At 35.1% G+C, this 17,583-nt stretch overlaps 1 protein-coding gene across 5 annotated transcripts in view; it reads left to right on the top strand.

Annotated features, from left to right (window-relative positions):
- LOC101204937 overlaps window positions 1-17,088 on the top strand; it is a 99,869-nt gene extending 82,781 nt beyond the window's left edge. For 4 of the 5 annotated variants that reach the window (XM_011661907.2, XM_031880303.1, XM_031880305.1 and 1 more), the window contains 14 exons: window positions 1,663-1,933; window positions 3,780-3,893; window positions 3,980-4,063; window positions 4,501-4,551; window positions 4,866-5,027; window positions 5,116-5,432; window positions 5,510-5,851; window positions 5,933-5,996; window positions 6,987-7,133; window positions 13,737-13,841; window positions 13,940-14,050; window positions 14,132-14,236; window positions 15,757-15,826; window positions 16,087-17,088. In XM_011661907.2, coding sequence (XP_011660209.1) covers window positions 1,663-1,933; window positions 3,780-3,893; window positions 3,980-4,063; window positions 4,501-4,551; window positions 4,866-5,027; window positions 5,116-5,432; window positions 5,510-5,851; window positions 5,933-5,996; window positions 6,987-7,133; window positions 13,737-13,841; window positions 13,940-14,050; window positions 14,132-14,236; window positions 15,757-15,826; window positions 16,087-16,799 — 2,656 coding nt within the window. In that variant the 3' untranslated portion in view covers window positions 16,800-17,088. The remainder of the gene's footprint in view (window positions 1-1,662; window positions 1,934-3,779; window positions 3,894-3,979; window positions 4,064-4,500; window positions 4,552-4,865; window positions 5,028-5,115; window positions 5,433-5,509; window positions 5,852-5,932; window positions 5,997-6,986; window positions 7,134-13,736; window positions 13,842-13,939; window positions 14,051-14,131; window positions 14,237-15,756; window positions 15,827-16,086) is intronic. The other variant, XM_031880304.1, reaches the window with a different exon arrangement.
- Window positions 17,089-17,583: the final 495 nt, after the last annotated feature.

Raw genomic sequence — 17,583 nt, 5'->3', positions numbered from 1 at the left:
CTCGGGTTGCCTATAAATTCACCTTTTGTACCTTTATGATTATTAGAAAATAATAAGATCATCAGTACCGTGGTTTTTCTACCTGGTTTTCCATGTAAAATTGTGTCCTTTTGTCTCTACTTTCAATATTTCCCAATTCCCATTACCGGAACTTCCACTAGAACTTCTTCATCGATGGCAACTGGACTTAATCTACTCAAATCAATCGGATTAGTGAAATCACTGAAAGATAAATATTTTTTAATGGACTCTAGGAACTTCAGCTGGCTCAAAGTCCCCAAAGTTAAGAAAAAAACTTCCCCTGTTTTCACTCTTTAGTTCAATAGTAGCTGGTAAGAAGCCTCATAAGTTCTTTCGTACTTGAATTCTTGCTCCGGGCAATTATTGAGATTAATAGTGTCCAATGCTATGCAATTCAGACCTCCAAAATATGCACCAATAACTTCAAAAATCTATTTTCGTGAAAGGTTGAGAGGGACGTTCTTGATTGATATCCACCCTCCAAAACCTGAGTTGGTCTACTGTGCTTATCTTCATCCTATTTTTTAAAGAGAAGATGGTATTTCCTATAATTGAATCACCTTCCTTGATTGATAATCAGACCTTCAATCTTTCCATGAGTTACTTTGAAAACGGCTGTCTGCAAATAACGGATTGATGCTTATTTTTAGATGAAACAATTCCTCTAAATAACTTTAATATCCTTCCACTCATCAAATGCAAATAATCTTGTAAGTATCCGAAGATTGGAGAAGTCTTCCTCTAAAATGTCTTCCGACTTCCGAACCCAGTACTGTTGCTCTTGATCCTGGCCAGTAGAAATAGGAAATGTTCCTATGCTCTGTTTTGGAGTACTAAAAACAAAGTATATTTCTTTTCCAGAGAACTTGAGTTCTTCTGATAACTTGAACTGGTTTCTGAAGGTGGGATGTTCGCAACCCTAACTGATCACAATCGGAGTGTAGTTTGGATTGTGTGATAAATTGTCAAACAAATCTTTATCATATTCAGGAAGCAAAACCATCCTTGCTTTGAGTCTCTTGAAAAGATGTGAATAAATGATTGGATTTTGGAGGCACTTTGAGCAACACCTCATAAACCAACCTGATGGGGTTCAGAATTTTGTCAGTCTTGTAGCTTCCTTCCCATCACATTCGTTTCTTTTTCAAGAACATCCAATCAAGTTCTTTGACTCGACCTGAAATTGAATCAACAAACCATTATAGTTGGTGCTTGGATAATCTGAGAATTTTTCAGAAATCTACATATTCGATGTGAAACAACCCCCTTTTCAAACCAAATGCAGTAATAGGAATCTATAATTTTGCAACTCTTCACTTTCATTTTTTAGTCCATTGAATACGCCCGAAGTTTGCCGAAGTCGTGGCCGGAACAGAGGGGAAGGGAGATGAGAGAGAGGAGAGAGAACTTCCCTTTTTCAGAAACCTTATATGAAATAAAAGTACTTAGCGAGTAATTCCACCACACTACCCATCAAGTAGTTTTCATGCAATATTCATTTGATTGGTTTGTTTGTTATATTCCCATATCCTTTTATTGTGATAGCCAGTTATTTTGTTTTTTCTGTTTATTAACAACTTAACTCGTGCTTTTGTTCTCTTACTCACTCCCTTGCTTGCCTGATTTTCAACTTATGATCAGGGAACTACTGGTTTCTGTTCGTTATAACAAACCTGGGTGGCAATGGTCCGGCAGCTTCATACCTGATCAGCTTGGCGATACTCTTGTGAAAATGCGAAATTATATCACTAGTTCTTCAAAAGTTCTTAGAATTGAAGTTCAGAATGTTGATGTATCAACTGACAATAAGATTGTTGGAAATGGTCATGGAAACTTGGGAACAAATTTGATTCTCCTGTCAGATGATGACACCGGATATGTACCTTACAGAATAGATAACTTTTCAAAAGAGGTAGGGGACATTGTTCCTTAATCAGTTAGAAAGAATATTTTAGGTTTTAATTTTTATATTCAAGTGTTTTCAACATTGTTTTAGGAAATTTCCGATGTAAAAAATGTGTTCTTTATTCTCTTGCTTGAGAGATATCTATAGCCCTAATGGTATAATTGAATTGTCAATGCTAATTTGATGTATACCAAACAAGATATTTTTATTAATGTTTAAAAGTTGTGAACACAAGAAGACAAGTACTCTATACTTACAATTGAAAAGTAAAGTAATCCTCCTCATTAATAAAAGAAACCAATTCTAATCTTAATTAATAAAAGAAACTGATCCCAATTAATAGAAGAAACTAATCCTAATCCTAATGGATTAAGGATTTGATCCTAATACTCTATTCCTACTACATATTCAATCCCTCCCAAAAAAAAACGTTTGTCCTCAAGTTTTAAAAAGAAAATGAAGGTAAAAATAAAAAAGTAAGCCACTCGAAGTAAACATCTTGGAACATTCAACATAAAAATATCTAATCATCATGATCAAGCCAATGAATCCAAGAAATAATTTGTTAAAAAAAACCCTCTATTATGAAAAGAATGTGCAGTATTTTCAGAAATTGAGGAAAAACCCCTTTTGTAAGAGTGAAGAAAAACCAATTGGGGACAAGTTTTTGCACTTCATTAAAAGAGAATGAGGTCCAAATTTGAACTGTATTTGGGTTTGTGTTTTAGGCAGAAACAGAATACATGCGTCATGGGTCTTTCAGGTTGGGTTTGAAAAACGGATAAATTTTTGTTAGACCAAATGGGTTACCGAAAAGCTGTGTCGCCTTCTCCTTAAAGCACAACTGCAAATGGGTTGCCATCACGCTTTTGAGGATCTTCTTCATCCCAGACGATTTTCTTCTTTCTTTTCCACAAACGATGTGTCTTTCATCTTCTTGGTCGGATATTTTGGTTTGGTAACCTCTGCCTTTCCGACGAAATACCAAATTTTTTTTTATTTGAGACATGTGATCTCCCCCGTGGTTTCGTAGTCAACTGTAATTAGGTTTTCAACTTTCTTCAAATCAGTTTGCCCATGGGTTTTTTTTTCTTTTTTGAGAAATTTTGTGTGGACTCCCTGATTTGTTTTCATCGTTTTCTTCCTCATAGTGACTTTCTTGAATTACATCTTTTTAAGTTCTTGCAAATGTTCTGAAAATTTCTTCACTTTTTGAGTTCTCTCTCCCAACAAATGTTAGGTTTTCTTGGCATCTTTATTTCTTCAAAAACTTCACTAGTGATTTACAAATATGGTGTTCTTGAATAAGCTCTTTCATCATAGTTGTAGGACCGATTCTTGAATTTTCTTGCATATTTCTCTGTCTTTCTTGGTTGTTCTCCATAACAAAAATAATAATTTCTATCCAAAATTGTAGACTTCTATAAAGTTCCATTCTTGTAAAATCTTGATTGTTCTTTTTTTATTTTATTTTAAGGGTTCCCCTAAATGTGTGTTGTTCGGCAATAGGCACAACTCACAAAGTTTCCTATCACGAAGAGCTTCTCGGCCTAAACTCATGTAAACCAAATAAGAGAATTTTATTGATGTTTAAAAGTTGTGAATAAAAGAAGACAAGTGATCTATTTATTTATAAATAGAAAATTAATCCTAATGCTAATGAATTAAGGATTTGACCACAATAACCTATTCCTACATCATAATTAGTGAGTTATGTAAGATAATTGATAATACTTTTTATTTTTTATTTTTCTTAAGATAATTGACAATACATTTTACTTTTTATTTTTCTTACTTTAAAATAAATTATTAAGAGAACACTTAATTTATGTTTTGGTTGCTTCTTTGACAGAGATTACGAATTTACCAACAAAGATGTGAAAATTTTGAGACCATCGTTCACCCTTATACATCTTGCCCATATTCTTGGGATGAACCTTGCTACCCACGTCGTCTAGTTATTGAGGTGGGAACCTGTGCTCTATGTTTTGAATTAAACTACCACTTCTTGATTGCTATATCTGCTAACAAATTTCTTCCGCAAACTATTAGGTTCCTGGAGAGCGCATACTAGGATCTTATGCTCTTGATGATGTACAGGATTTCGTTCCTGTGTGTTTGCCACTAACCACTGGGGTATTTTCTTTTAATTTTCGTTGTTTTAGCACTATATTCAGGATTTGGCTAATGATAAGCTGGAGAAATATTGCCAATCTAAACTAAAAATCACAATTCTATGGCAACTAATAAACCTTTTTATCATAAATTGGGAAATGGTTATGTATGAAACAGTAGTTTGAATATTGTTGAACAAATAATTGTTTGATACTGAAATTTGTTCTTATCATCCGTCTGACTAAAAATGAGGAAGACAAGTAAAAGAACAATTGATCATGAAGAGTTGTTTTAGTCTGAGTGCAAACTATTGGATTTTTAAGAGCTAACATGCTTCCATGGTAATGAACTGTTCATTTTACTATTGTTTGTAGCTATGCATGGCTATGCTTATTACTTGACCTTAGCAACTGCAAAATATCATCTAGCTCTTAACTTATCTCTAACTTGTGTCTCAGAAAAATGAGAGGATGTTGCATTTATCGGTTAATGCTGAAGGAGCAACAAAGGTATTTTCTTATAGTCAACATGTGTTTTTGAGCCCTTTTTATAAAATTTCTTAATTGCAAATACTTTATGGGAAAGTTCTTTATAACATATCATTTTTTATTTTTGGTTCTACAACTTTTCAATACTCAATTTGAATTTATCATGGGCTTTTGAATATTTGCAAAAGTACTTTTGTTACCTTGAATTTATGAGTGGAAACTGCTTTTTAGCTATCGCAAAAGTGATTTTACCATGCTAGAACTCTCAGATATGGTCTATGTAGTACGCATGATTTATCTTGAACTATTTTTCAATTGTCTTGTTTTGGTTGCAGGTGTTGAGCATTGTTGATTCAACCCATCATATTCCCAGTGTCTCTCATTTTGGAGAAAAGAAAAAACTTGTTCAGAAACAGGAAAAGTTCATTGATTACACGGAGAAATTTTCAGTTTTTATATCTTATATTGGTATATCGTTAATTAATTCTGGCCCTGAGGTTTGTATATATGTATTTGAACGTAGCTTTCAAATTGTTTCCTCTTACTTTTAAGTTCTCTGAAATTCTTCTTATTATCTCTATTTAGGAGGTGGTATATGCTTGTGCAAAAAACATAACAATCGATTTGCTGCAAAGTTTGGATCAACAGAAGTTCTCTGTAAAACTGCTATCTCTTCAGATAGATAATCAATTTCGGAATAGTCCATATCCTGTAATCTTGTCTTTTGATCAAGAATACAGAAGCAACCCAACTGGAAGCTTGAACAAGGATATCAGTGCGGTAACAAGAAGTGAAAGTGTTCTGCAAGTTGATGGCTCATTTGAACCTGTATTCTATCTTTATGCATCAAAGTGGAAAAAGGCTGATAGTTTACTGGTTTCATTTGAAAATATATTCTTAAGGTCTCCATTCTGACATCTAATGTGTTTAATTAGTATAAAATGCATAGTACTGATTCTTTTCTCTAAAATTCTTGCAGAATATCAGATTTTCGACTTGAGATTGAGCAGCAAGTGATGTTAAGCTTGTTTGAGTTCTTCAGAAATGTGACGTCAAATTTAAAGGGTGAAGTGTCTCAATTTTCAGAATCCATGTTGCATCCTCCTGCAAATGATCCAGCTCATGACTACTTCAGTCCCAGGACAAAACCTCTTCATTTTTCAGAATATCCTTTTTTTGATGGACTTGATAGAGGCAGCACATTATTACCTTCAGTTGTTCCTATTGGAGCTCCTTGGCAGCAGGTTTACCTCTTAGCAAGACAGCAAAAGAAAGTTTACGTTGAATCGTTTGATTTGGCACCTATTAAGTTGACAGTAAGGTATAGACATCATTCCAAACATTATTTTTTATTTTGCTTTCTTCTGCTATCTATCCTAACAAAAGTTCATCTTGGCCTTAGCTTTTCCACCATTCCATGGGTGCTCAAGAACCCTATCCTTACATCTGGTGAATTACTGATGCATGTAAGTATTTGCGTTCTCCTTTAACGTTGTTACTGTTAAATCACCCGTCACCTACCTAAGTTGATGGATTATGGTAAATTTAATGATATCAATAATCAACACTTTAACACTCCCCTCACTTGTGGGTATAAATGGAAATAAATATTACTTGGACATAGGACCTGTTGCTATGATACCTTGTTAAGTCATCAATCAACCTAAAGCTTTTAGGTTAATAGGCTATAGTAAACCTAACTATCTGAACAGTTCAACAGTTACAAAACTTGCCTATCTTAAACTAGTAATTTATTATTTCAAGGAACACTAGGTTAATGGCATGAGTCAAATAATATTTGCTTGTCCTTTGGTGAATTTGCTGGCATGTCAAAATCGAAACTTGCGATGTCTTTTTTTTTAAACAAGATAAAAAATTTTCATTGAAACTCTAGTAAAAGTTTATTGTGGAGGAAACGTTAATTCATTTCCTTTGAGTAATAAATAAAGTAACAAAACTGATTTGATGTGCATGTTTATGTTAATCCTAAGTTCAACAAATATATTAATCTTAGACTTTCTTGGTATATTGTAGATTATCTATATTTATTTTCTCTCTTTTCTTTTTCCCCCTTAATCGGCTGAGTTCCTGAAATTATTCAGCTTAACATGGCTTACCAGAAAACTTCAATTACTATTTTGGCAATTGAAAACTCGATCCTTATTTTATAATCAGTAGTATAAATTCAAATATGCCATTAGTCTCAGTCTTCCATTCAATTCTTTCTTGGCTTCAAGAAATGGAATTAAGGAATTTTATCTTCTCTCTGTACTTTTTTTTTTCTTGATAAGTAGTCTGTGCATTGCTTTGTTATACCTTGTCGCTATTTCAATTTTTCCCTTTTTAGTTTTGTAACTATAAATGTGTTGTACTTCATTCATAAGTATGGAAGAGAGATTAGATTTTGCTTAGCTTCCAGTTGTGATCTGTCATACTTGATCAACATCTAATTACAGAGAGGTCTCTTGGCTCTCGGGGACATTGAAGGAGCTCAGATTCATCTCAAGCGCCTGACTATTGCACATCACATGGCCAGTTGGGAATCAATTCAAGAGATTCTTATTAGGCATTACTCAAGGCAACTTTTTCATGAGATATATAAGGTAAGCTTTTTATTGGCTATAATCCCTATTGTGAGCAAGCCTAATGGTCACATGAACGATCAAATTGGTGGTTGCAATACAGAAACAAAAGTTCCAACTAACTATAAAATCAATAGGCAAGAGGACTGTATAAAATATTAAATATGTATTTCTCAATTTAGATGGAACATATAATGTGTTATGTCCTATATTTTTAGAAAATTGGTGTGTCACCATGCCGTTTCATGTTATATCACGTTCACGTGTTTCATGTCCTTGTACGTGCTTCCTAGCGCAAAAGAAAACAAGAATAAGAATGGAATAAAATGGTTGCACTTAACTAATATGCTTACAACCAACATTATTAGCTTAGTAGTTAGTTGTACAAGAGGGTCATTTTAGGAGTTGTCTGGATAACTCGGGACAATTGAATACTAGATCAAATTTTCTAAGTGAGGTTTTTCTATAATTTCATTCATAGTCACCTTAATTGCTTAATTCCAATATATATCCAAGGAAAGAACTAATAAAATATAAGGAAATTATCTACCCTACATCAAATATTTAAATAGTTACAAAATGAAAGAATACAATAAAACCCTACCTAGACAATTACAAAAATACCCTAATTTAATTTACAGCACTCGGCCTAAGGTGGGTAGTATATATTATACAAACCCAACTTGCTATTCAAGTCTTCAAAGTTTGGTCTTGGTGAAGGCTTGGTAAGGATATCTACTATCTGTTGCTTTGTGGGCACGTAGTTGAGATGAACCACTTGGTCAACTTTTTCTGAGATGAAGTTTCGATCAATTTCAACGTGTTTTGTCCTATCAGGGTGAACTGGGTTCTTTGCAATACTTATTGCAGCTTGATTGTCACCCATCATTTGTATTGGCAATGAATAATCTCTGTTGATCTGTGTACCTTCACACAAGCCTTGAGCAAGTGCTCTAAATTCAGGTTCTGCATTACTTCTTGCAACCAGACTGCTTGTTACTACTCCATGTAACAAGATAGCACCATATAAAGGTGCAATAACCCGAGGTAGCATGTCTATCTGAGATATTCCCGGCCCAATCTGCATCAGAATATACTTCAATGTTTCTTTTATCAGTTTTTCTCGAAAATAATCCTTTTCCAGGAGTCATCTCTAGATATCCAAGGATCCGATATACAGCTTCCATTCGTTCTTAGTTGGAGTGATGCTTAAACTAGCTAACCATATTAGCAAATCTAATATCTAAATGAGTATGAGAAAGATAGATAAGACACCCTGACGTTGGTATCTACCCCTATCCACAGCTGCACTCTTAAGATTGTGCCCAAGTTTCTTTTCTGGGTCCATAGAGGAGTCTGCCAGTTTGCATCCTAGCATAACAGTTTCTTTGAGAAGATCTAACACATACTTCCTTTGTGATACCACTATACCATGTTTTGATCGAGCAACCTCCATACCTAGAAAATATTTTAGATTTCATAGATTCTTGACTTTAAATTCTTGCACCAAGTGCCTTTTCAAGGTTTAAAATTCTGATTCTATCATTGCTAGAGAGAATTGTCATCAACATATACTATCAAGAGGGCAAGTAGATCTTTAAATCTTCTTTTGACCAACAAAGTATGATTTCATTGGCATTGTGAATACCCAAGACTGAGAGCAAAAGTTGTAAATCTACCGAACCATGCACGGGGAGATTGCTTAAACCCATAAAGAGATTTCTTAAGTTTGCAAACCATGTTTTACAAAATTTCTCTATGCATCCAGGTGGAACATCCATGTATACTTCTTTCAAATCACCATTCAAGAAAGCATTGAAAATATTTAACTGTTGAAGGCTCCAATCCAGATTAGCAGCAAGAGATAAAATTGGGTAAATCCTCTAGCAACAGGTGCAAACATTTCCTGGTAGTCAATCCCATAAGAATGAGTAAACCCTCTAGCAACAAGTTTGGCCTTCAATCTCTCAATATTCCCATCTGCCTTAATTCTTGGCAACTTGACAATCTCACAATTGAATAACGCAAGATTCTTAGCATGGAAAATCTTTTGATATAATTTAGAGAAAAAATTTGAATGACCCAACTGATAGTGCAGCAACAAATTACTATATTTATTGACACGAGAAGAAAACTGACTACTAGAAATAAAAAATGACTTGTCTGCAATGCTAATCGGCCATCGGAATTGTAGTTGAGAACATAGAGACCAGAACATAAATCAGCACTGTCAATCGTCCTCCCTAGTTCCAAATCTTGGAAAATACATGATTTTGGATAAAATTTAGCTACACAAGCAAGATCGCTTGTCAACTTACTTATGGAGAGTAAGTTACAGTCCAAGCATGGAACATGTAAAACAGAGTTGAAACATAAATTTGAGTTCTGGATCAGCCTCTTTGGGTTGCACATTTTCACTATAGAGACTCATCCTTACCCTTATGATATATGAACATCCGAAAGCATTGAGTGTATTTGCTGCCATTCGGTTTATAATCATTCAGTTTGAGTGGAAGGTGTTTTTAGTAATTTCCCTAAATGTGCGACGCGTTCCCTTTTGTGGAGCATTTGGAAAGAAAGGAATAGCAGAATTTTTGAAGATAGATTTAATTCTTTTGATTCTTTTTGGACTGTGGTTCAACACACAGCCTCTTGGTGGAGTACGAATTACACCAAACACTTTTGTAATTATAGCCTTTCTATGATTTTCAACAATTGGAAGGCCATTATGTCTTAGTTCCCTAGCTTCTTCCGGGGAGGGCCCTCTTGTCCCTCGCCCTTAGGATGTTCTGTTTTGTTATATGAATATACTTGTCTCTTATCAAAAAAAAAGTAATTTCCCTTGCTCCTTCCCAATCAAATCAGCTATGAAGTGATATTGGTTTAATTAAGCCTGTAATTCATATGCTCAAAATTTTCATCCATGAACATCATCTCTTGAACACAAGAGGCCTAAAAGATCCAAATAAACGTTCCGCTCTTAAGAAGTTTTTAAAAAATCCTCACCCGGACGTGGTACTAATCCAAGAATCAAAAATGGAAATTCTGGAAGTAAATTTCATTAAAACAATTTGGAGTTCTATGGATATAGGATGGGAATCACTGGAATCTTATGGCGCATCTGGAGGCATTCTTACTTTATGGGATAAAAGTAAAATCACAGTGGTGGAAACCATAAGAAGACTAATTCCCTCTCAATAAAATGTGTAACTTTGTGCAATATGTGTTGTTGGGTTACCAATGTTTATGGTCCGTGTGGTTATAGAGAGAGGAAACTTGTTTGGCTAGAATTATTAAATATACAGAATGCGGAGAAGAGGCTTGGTGTTTGAGGAGATTTTAACATCACTAGATGGGTCTATGAGAGGTTTCCAAAAGCACAAGAGGGATGAGACAGTTTAATGCCTCTATAGATTCTGCCAATCTAATGGAAATTCCCCTTTGGCAAATTTACTTGGTCAAGAGAGGTTGGCACTGCTGCAAGATCTTTGTTGGACAGATTTTTTATTAACAGTAAATGGGATGATGAATTTGAAAACTCAAGAGTGACCTCCTTATTATTAGAGGCAGGTGCAATAGTATGGGGGCCTTCCCCATTCAGATTTTGCAATAGTTGGTTGTTGATAAAAGAGTGCAACAAGGTCAAGTCTTGAAACCCCCCCCCCCCCCCCCCCCCCCGAGGCATTGGGTTTCATTCTTCATGAGCAGCTTCGTAAAGTGAAACTTGCTGTGGAAAATTGGCATGCTACTCATTTGATTGATATAAAGCAGAAAGAGGAAAGGCTTTTGAGAGAGTTAGAAATCAGTGATGGGCTTGCAGAGAGTGTTGGTCTGAATGAAGTGGAATTGGCTCACAAATCAGCCATACAAACAGAATTGCTTTGTATTTACAGAACCGAAGAAAGAAACTTTATGCAGAAAAGTAAACTAAATTGGCTTGCTGTAGGAGATGAAAATTTTGGCTTTTTTCATAGATTCCTTAATGCAAAAAAGAGGAAAGACCTAATCACAGAATTGGTGGATGAACCAGTGGTGATTTAACAGTGTCTTTTGCAGTCGAAGGAGAGTTAATATATTCATCTGGATTATGGCTTTCGGTCTTCTTAATTGTTCCTTGAGTATGCAAAGAAAGATCCCTAATAAGTGTCTTTTGCACTCAGTGTGCCCACTATGTATGAAGGACAGTGAGAACCTGCTGCATCTCCTTTTTACTTGCCCTTACTCAAAAAATTGCTGGAGGAGTATACTTTCCCTCTTTGATGTAGCTTGGGCTTTTGATGGATCATTAAGCTCGAATGTCTTTCTACTGCTGAGGGGCTCGGTATTGTCAAAAAAACCGAGATTAATTTGGGAGAACATGTCAAAAGCATTGCTTGTAAAGATCTAGTTTGGACGCAATCAACGTATATTTCACGACAAGGCAAGGGGCTAGACTAGTACTGTGGACACTGCAAAAGGAAATGCTACAGCTTGGTGTTCTTTAATTAAGGAATTTAAAGAGTATTCCATTCAAGATTTATGTTTTAACTAGGCGGCTTTCATCTTTCAACCAAGTTAATGTGTGCTAATTTCTCTTCATTTTTCAGAAGCTCAAGATATGCAAGTTTGCTGTTTAAGGAATTTAATGCGTGTTATTGGAGTTATTGTTTTTGGGTTTTTCTTCGGGAACTCTTTATCTCCCATTGTTCTTTACTTTTTGTTTCGTATTTGCCTTCTTTGGCCGTTGGTTCTGGTTCAGCTTGTCTCCATTTTTAAAAACAAAACTTTAGAGGGCCAAAATAATAGAAGCATCTGTTGAACCTCTAATGGTCCAATAAAACAGCCCAGCCTTTGAAAGAAAAAATGGCTTAAAAAACAAGATCAGGTCTAAAATCTGAACTCAAACCAAAAAACAAGATCAGCCCAACCTGGGTTTGTTGCCCAGGGGAAGGTGATGAAGTATGTCGCGTCCAAAAATCTTTGTATGGTTTGAAAAGGAGTCCACTTTAGTGGTTTGGTAAGTTTAGTCAAGTACCTATACATTTTGGTATGAAGAAAATTACGTCTTCTGTTTATTGACAATCTGGTATTGGTATATTTTGCTTATTGTGTATGTTGATGACATTGTTATTATTAAATCACCAATTCACCCAAAAGTTTAAGCTAGTGTTGAAAGCAAATTTAGTTATTTATCACCAACACTCTTCCTCACTTGTGGGCTTGAAATATTTGAAAAGCCCAAGTGGAAATCAATTTTACCTCACTTGTGGGCTTGAAATATTTGGAAGGCCTAACAAGTGGAAATCAATTTTAATTGGGGAGGAAACAACAATGCAAAGGCTTGAACACATGACCTCCCTGGACCACCTGCTCTGATACCATATTAAATCACCAATTCACCCAAAAGCTTAACCTAGTGGTTGAAAGAAAATTTAATTATATATCACCAATAGTTATTACTAAAAATAATGCATCGGGTATATCATCTCTCAGAACTTTCTTTCGGGGTCAATTTCATATGAATGATTTGGGACCATTGAAATATTTTTTGGGTATTGAAGAGATCATAGGCAAGAAAGATATTTTTTATCTCAACAAAAATATGTACTTGATTTGTTGTCTAGACAAGAAAACTATGAGCCAAACCAATCAACTTACTTATTTTGGAATGTTGAACTATTCAACAGCTTACTTATTTTGTAAGTGTTGCAAGTCAGTTTATGTCTTCTCCTATAGTAGAACAAATTTTACGTTATTTGAAAGTTGCATTTGGGCGAGTGATATTATATAAAGATCATGAACATAAGAGAGTTCAAATGTTTCTCTGATGTTGATTGTGTTGGATCTCCATAAGATAGGAGATCAATCTTTGAATATTATATTTTTGTAGAAGGAAAGTTGGTATTATGGAAAAGTAAGAAACATAATGTAGTTTCTCGTTTGAGTGCTGAGTCAGAACATAGGACTGACACTATATGCGAGCAAAATAGCGTGGATACACCAACTATTTTCTGAGACGGGCTTCAATGTTACCGTGTCACCGCTAAACTATGGTGTGATAATCAAACTGCAATCCATATTTCATCTAACGCAATGTTTCATGAATGGACTAAACATATTGAGGTGGGTCGTCACTTTATTCCCAAGAAAATACAAAGCTAGTATCCACAGGATATGTGAAGATCAGAGAACAATTGAAAGGTATTCTTACCAAAGTTGTTTAATGGAGCTAGAATAAGCTATATGTGTAACAAGCTGGACATGGTTGACATATTTGCTCCAGCTTGAAGGGGAGTTATAATACAGGTGTAGATTTATACATGTCCTATTGTAATTGTACATCTCAGTCTAGCTTTTATGTTCCCTATATATGTAACTTTACTCTGAATTAGAATAGGATAATTTTACTCCAAAATAGGGAGTACACTAAAAACATTGTTTTCTTTTGATATTTGGAGATGATAAGGGTGCTATGGAGGTGTCCTAGTTGAGATGTCGGATGCACCTCTTGATTCTTAGGATCAATTGCTCTTTGTTTTCCTATTGTATATTGAGATTTTGTCTCATTTCGTTATCTGAGGCTGAAAAAAAAATCAAATGATTGGCTAATTCTTTTGCCAATTTCGGATTTACTTTGACCGACAGGTTCTTGGTTCTGCTGGTGTCATTGGTAATCCCATGGGATTTGCTAGGAGATTGGGGATTGGAATAAGAGATTTCTTGTCGGTGCCTGCTAAGACCATTTTGCAGGTTTTTTTTCTTTTCCTTTTCCTTTTCCTTTCTCCTTTTACTTTTTCTTTATTTTCCTTTCTTGTTGGTATACTGAATTCCGATTGTTTTATTTTAAGAGTCCAACTGGGCTGATCACTGGCATGGTACAAGGAACTACAAGTCTCTTAAGTAATACAGTTTATGCATTTAGTGATGCTACCACTCAGTTCAGTAAAGCTGCGAGGAAGGTATTGGTCTGCAATGAGGAATGTCTGTAATCAAGTGGCTTTGATGTATCATTTCTTTATTGGATGCTTATATTTCTGCAGGGTATTGTCGCATTTACGTTTGATGATCAAGCTTTTTCAAGAATTGGGCAACAGCAGACAGGTGTTTCTTTAAACAGTGGTGGTGTCATTAGTGAAGTTTTAGAGGTACAACATTAGTATGTATACTTTTTTTTAACAGAAACCAAACTTTTCATTAATGAAACGAGTAAAAGGCTCAAAGTATAAATAAGCATATTAAGAAAAATTACCGACAAAAAATTTGGAACAATAAGAACAAAGAAGAGAATAATCCTTAGAGGCAAAAGAGGATAAAACAAGCACACATAAACAACCAAGGAACAAAAACTTGTAAACAAGCAATCTTCTGTAAAAGAATGAAGCTTGAAACTTGAGAGATAAGAACTTTAAAAGCAGAAGATGCTTGAAACCTTTTTTCTTTTAAGGAAACATAACTCTTTATTGATATAAATAGCTCAAATTACGAGAGGAATATACAAGGAGCTGAAAGGAGAGAACCTAAGGATCAAGAAGTGCACCCGGACATTTCAATTAAGTTGAGACCCCGAAGCGCCCACATCATATCCAAGAACAAACTACCAGAAATAAAGAAAATGTACAATATCATTTGAACCTTATGACAAAAAACATAATGAGCACAACTGTAAGATGCGAGCTCAAAACAAACTGCAAGATGTGAGCTAAGGCTGGAAGAAAGCTCTCCAATTAAGTACTGTCTTGCACAGAAGAATCTGCGAGAGCTTTGAAAATGGCACACAATAAGAGGTGTTGAGCCTAGCTGCTTCGAATCAATGAGACCAAGAGGAAGCCTTTTCTTGGAAAGTCCTGTTCAAACCACAGCTCAGAAAGGAGGGCTTTTACCACGTTGAACCATAATAAGTTGGCTTGTTTTTTCATGTCTGCTGCACATTGTTTGGAAGTCTCTATCCAACGCCCAGCTCAAAGCACTGATCACAAATAATTCCACTGGCATCTACTCGCGTAGAGATAATTAAAAAACAGGTGTTATGAGTGATCACTTGCCCCCATGCATAATGGGCAGATTACATCAATAACCAAACCGGATATTCACTCTTCCTGGATACATGGATTTGCACAACGCAATCCCCAAATCCTTCTCAATAGGTTTGCCAAGGAAAGATGCTTAATAAGTGATTTAACCAAAAAAAATCCCACTAAGGACTAAATCCTCTTATCTGGACTATCTATTATCTGAAATCTTGAAATCAAACTATTGAAAGGAGACATAAAGAATACATAAATTTACGTGGAAACTGGAGTATCGGGAGGAAAACCACAATATTCTTCTTATTATTTGAAAAACATTCAACCCTTGTATGACCATGATCTTTATATAAGATCCCACGTTCAGGTGTAGCTTTTAGATATAGGATTTGTTATATTGCAGCCCAATTTTCGACAGTTAGGGAAGACCGACTCACTGCGATTGCTAAGTATATAAAGGAAAAAATGATTTCTTCCTCTAGTTAATAACCGACATAAATGGAATTCAAGTTGATTACTTCATAAGTGGGATTATTTCACATTTTGGGTTAAGGCGATAGAAACTGTATTGATATTTTGCAAAAGGAGAAGACAGCTTTTAAATTTATTGTGTTCGTGGCAATTATTTGCCTTGTTTTCAGGGGCTCACTGGTCTTCTTCAATCACCAATTAGAGGAGCTGAGAGACATGGTCTCCCAGGGGTGTTCTCAGGTAACTCACTTCAATATTATGGTTTTACCATTCTCTGTGTTGATTTTATGGAATTAATCTATATTTCATTAATTACTTAATAGAGATACAAGCCTATATATAACCATAGAGAAATACACTTAAGGAAATAATATCAAATAATATCTCCAGAATAATATCTCCTAAGAATAATATCTCCTAAGAATAATATCTCCTAAGAATAATCTAATTATATTAATACTCTGAACCCACTGTGATTGCTAACTATTCTTTGGCTGCAGGCATTGCATTAGGAATCACAGGACTTGTGGCAAAACCAGCTGCCAGTGTTCTAGAACTTACTGGAAAAACTGCCCAGAGCATACGAAACAGAAGTAGGCTATATCAAATGAGACCACAGCGACTTAGAGTACGCCTTCCTCGTCCTTTGAGCACCATGCTTCCTCTGAGGCCTTACTCCTGGGAGGAAGCAATTGGATCATCGGTACTTCTAGAAGCAGGAGGAGATGACATGAAGCTCAGTGATGAAGTTTTAGTTGCCTGCAAAGCACTTAAACTAGCTGGAAAATTCGTTGTCATCACTCAGAGTCTAATATTAATTGTTAGCTGTGCAAGCTTAGTGGACTTGGGCAAGCCTGAATTTCGAGGCATTGCTGCTGATTCCAAATGGGTGATAGAGTCAGCTATTGGTTTGGACACTGTCATTCATGCTGACACAAATAACGATGGAACTGCCGTCCACATCGTCGGAAGCAGTTCCGATTTATTATCAAGGCCAAATAAATCTCTCCAGAAAAGAGTTATTGGGAGAAGTAGTAGGGCAGTGAGATGGACTGGTCCAACTCCTCTTCCTATTTTTGAGACAATCCTTGAACTGGAGCTCAAGGAAGATGCTGAAAACCTGTTGAAGACCTTGTTATCTGCAATCGAATTAGCCAAAGATTGGGGCTGGCACCGTGGTCGTCATGTTCTCCACCGATATGATGTAAAATAGACCAACGGCTCCTTCATCGTCATGTCCAAATTATTCTCTTCCACACATTCTTTTAGGTAGAAAACTCTGCTTAATCTGTAGCTTTTCTTGGTTGCAGTTAGAAAGTATGTATATATCATGTATAGGCGTTCACTCTCTCTAAAGTGAAGAGAGCAATTTGCAACCACATTGTAAATTAATTGTTCTGTGATTACATATGTACCAATTTTTTTAATAAATCTTTTTTTAAGAAAAGGGAACTTTTTGCTTCTGCAACCTTTTTTAATGCAAAATATGCTTTTATTGGATCTCCCTTGATGTGCTCTGTTTTGATGAGTTTGTATATATATATATATTGATATAGATATATAGATATACATTTACATGATTCCTTCAATTTAACAGAGCCTTGCATTCTATTAAATATCTGATTCTCTTGTTTTTGTGGAGGTCTTCAGATTTCCCGCCATCTCATACACAAGTTGGATCTTTTTTAACAAGTGATGTAAGTTTTTTTTTTTTTTTTTTTTTTTTTTTTTTTGGTTAAAAAGAGGAAAAGAAACAATCTTCACTTTAAAAAAAGTTACAACAAAAAGTATGAGTGTTCTAATTCAAATACATCTCTAACAAAGAAGCCAATAAAAAGTTCTTTTAGATAGTGAACAGGGAGAGCTTCTAAATCCATGGTTTCGAGTAATTTTAAAATTGTCAAAATTACTGATTTTAAATTGTCAAAATTACCGTTTTGTGTTCAAAATTAAAAGTTATTTTAAAATATGTATTTAATTGCTCATAATTAATTTGA

This window comes from Cucumis sativus, chromosome 1, assembly GCF_000004075.3.
Source record: "Cucumis sativus cultivar 9930 chromosome 1, Cucumber_9930_V3, whole genome shotgun sequence".
NCBI lineage: Eukaryota > Viridiplantae > Streptophyta > Magnoliopsida > Cucurbitales > Cucurbitaceae > Cucumis > Cucumis sativus.
Note: the sequence above shows the minus strand (reverse complement) of the source record. Positions and strands in the feature narration are given on the sequence as shown.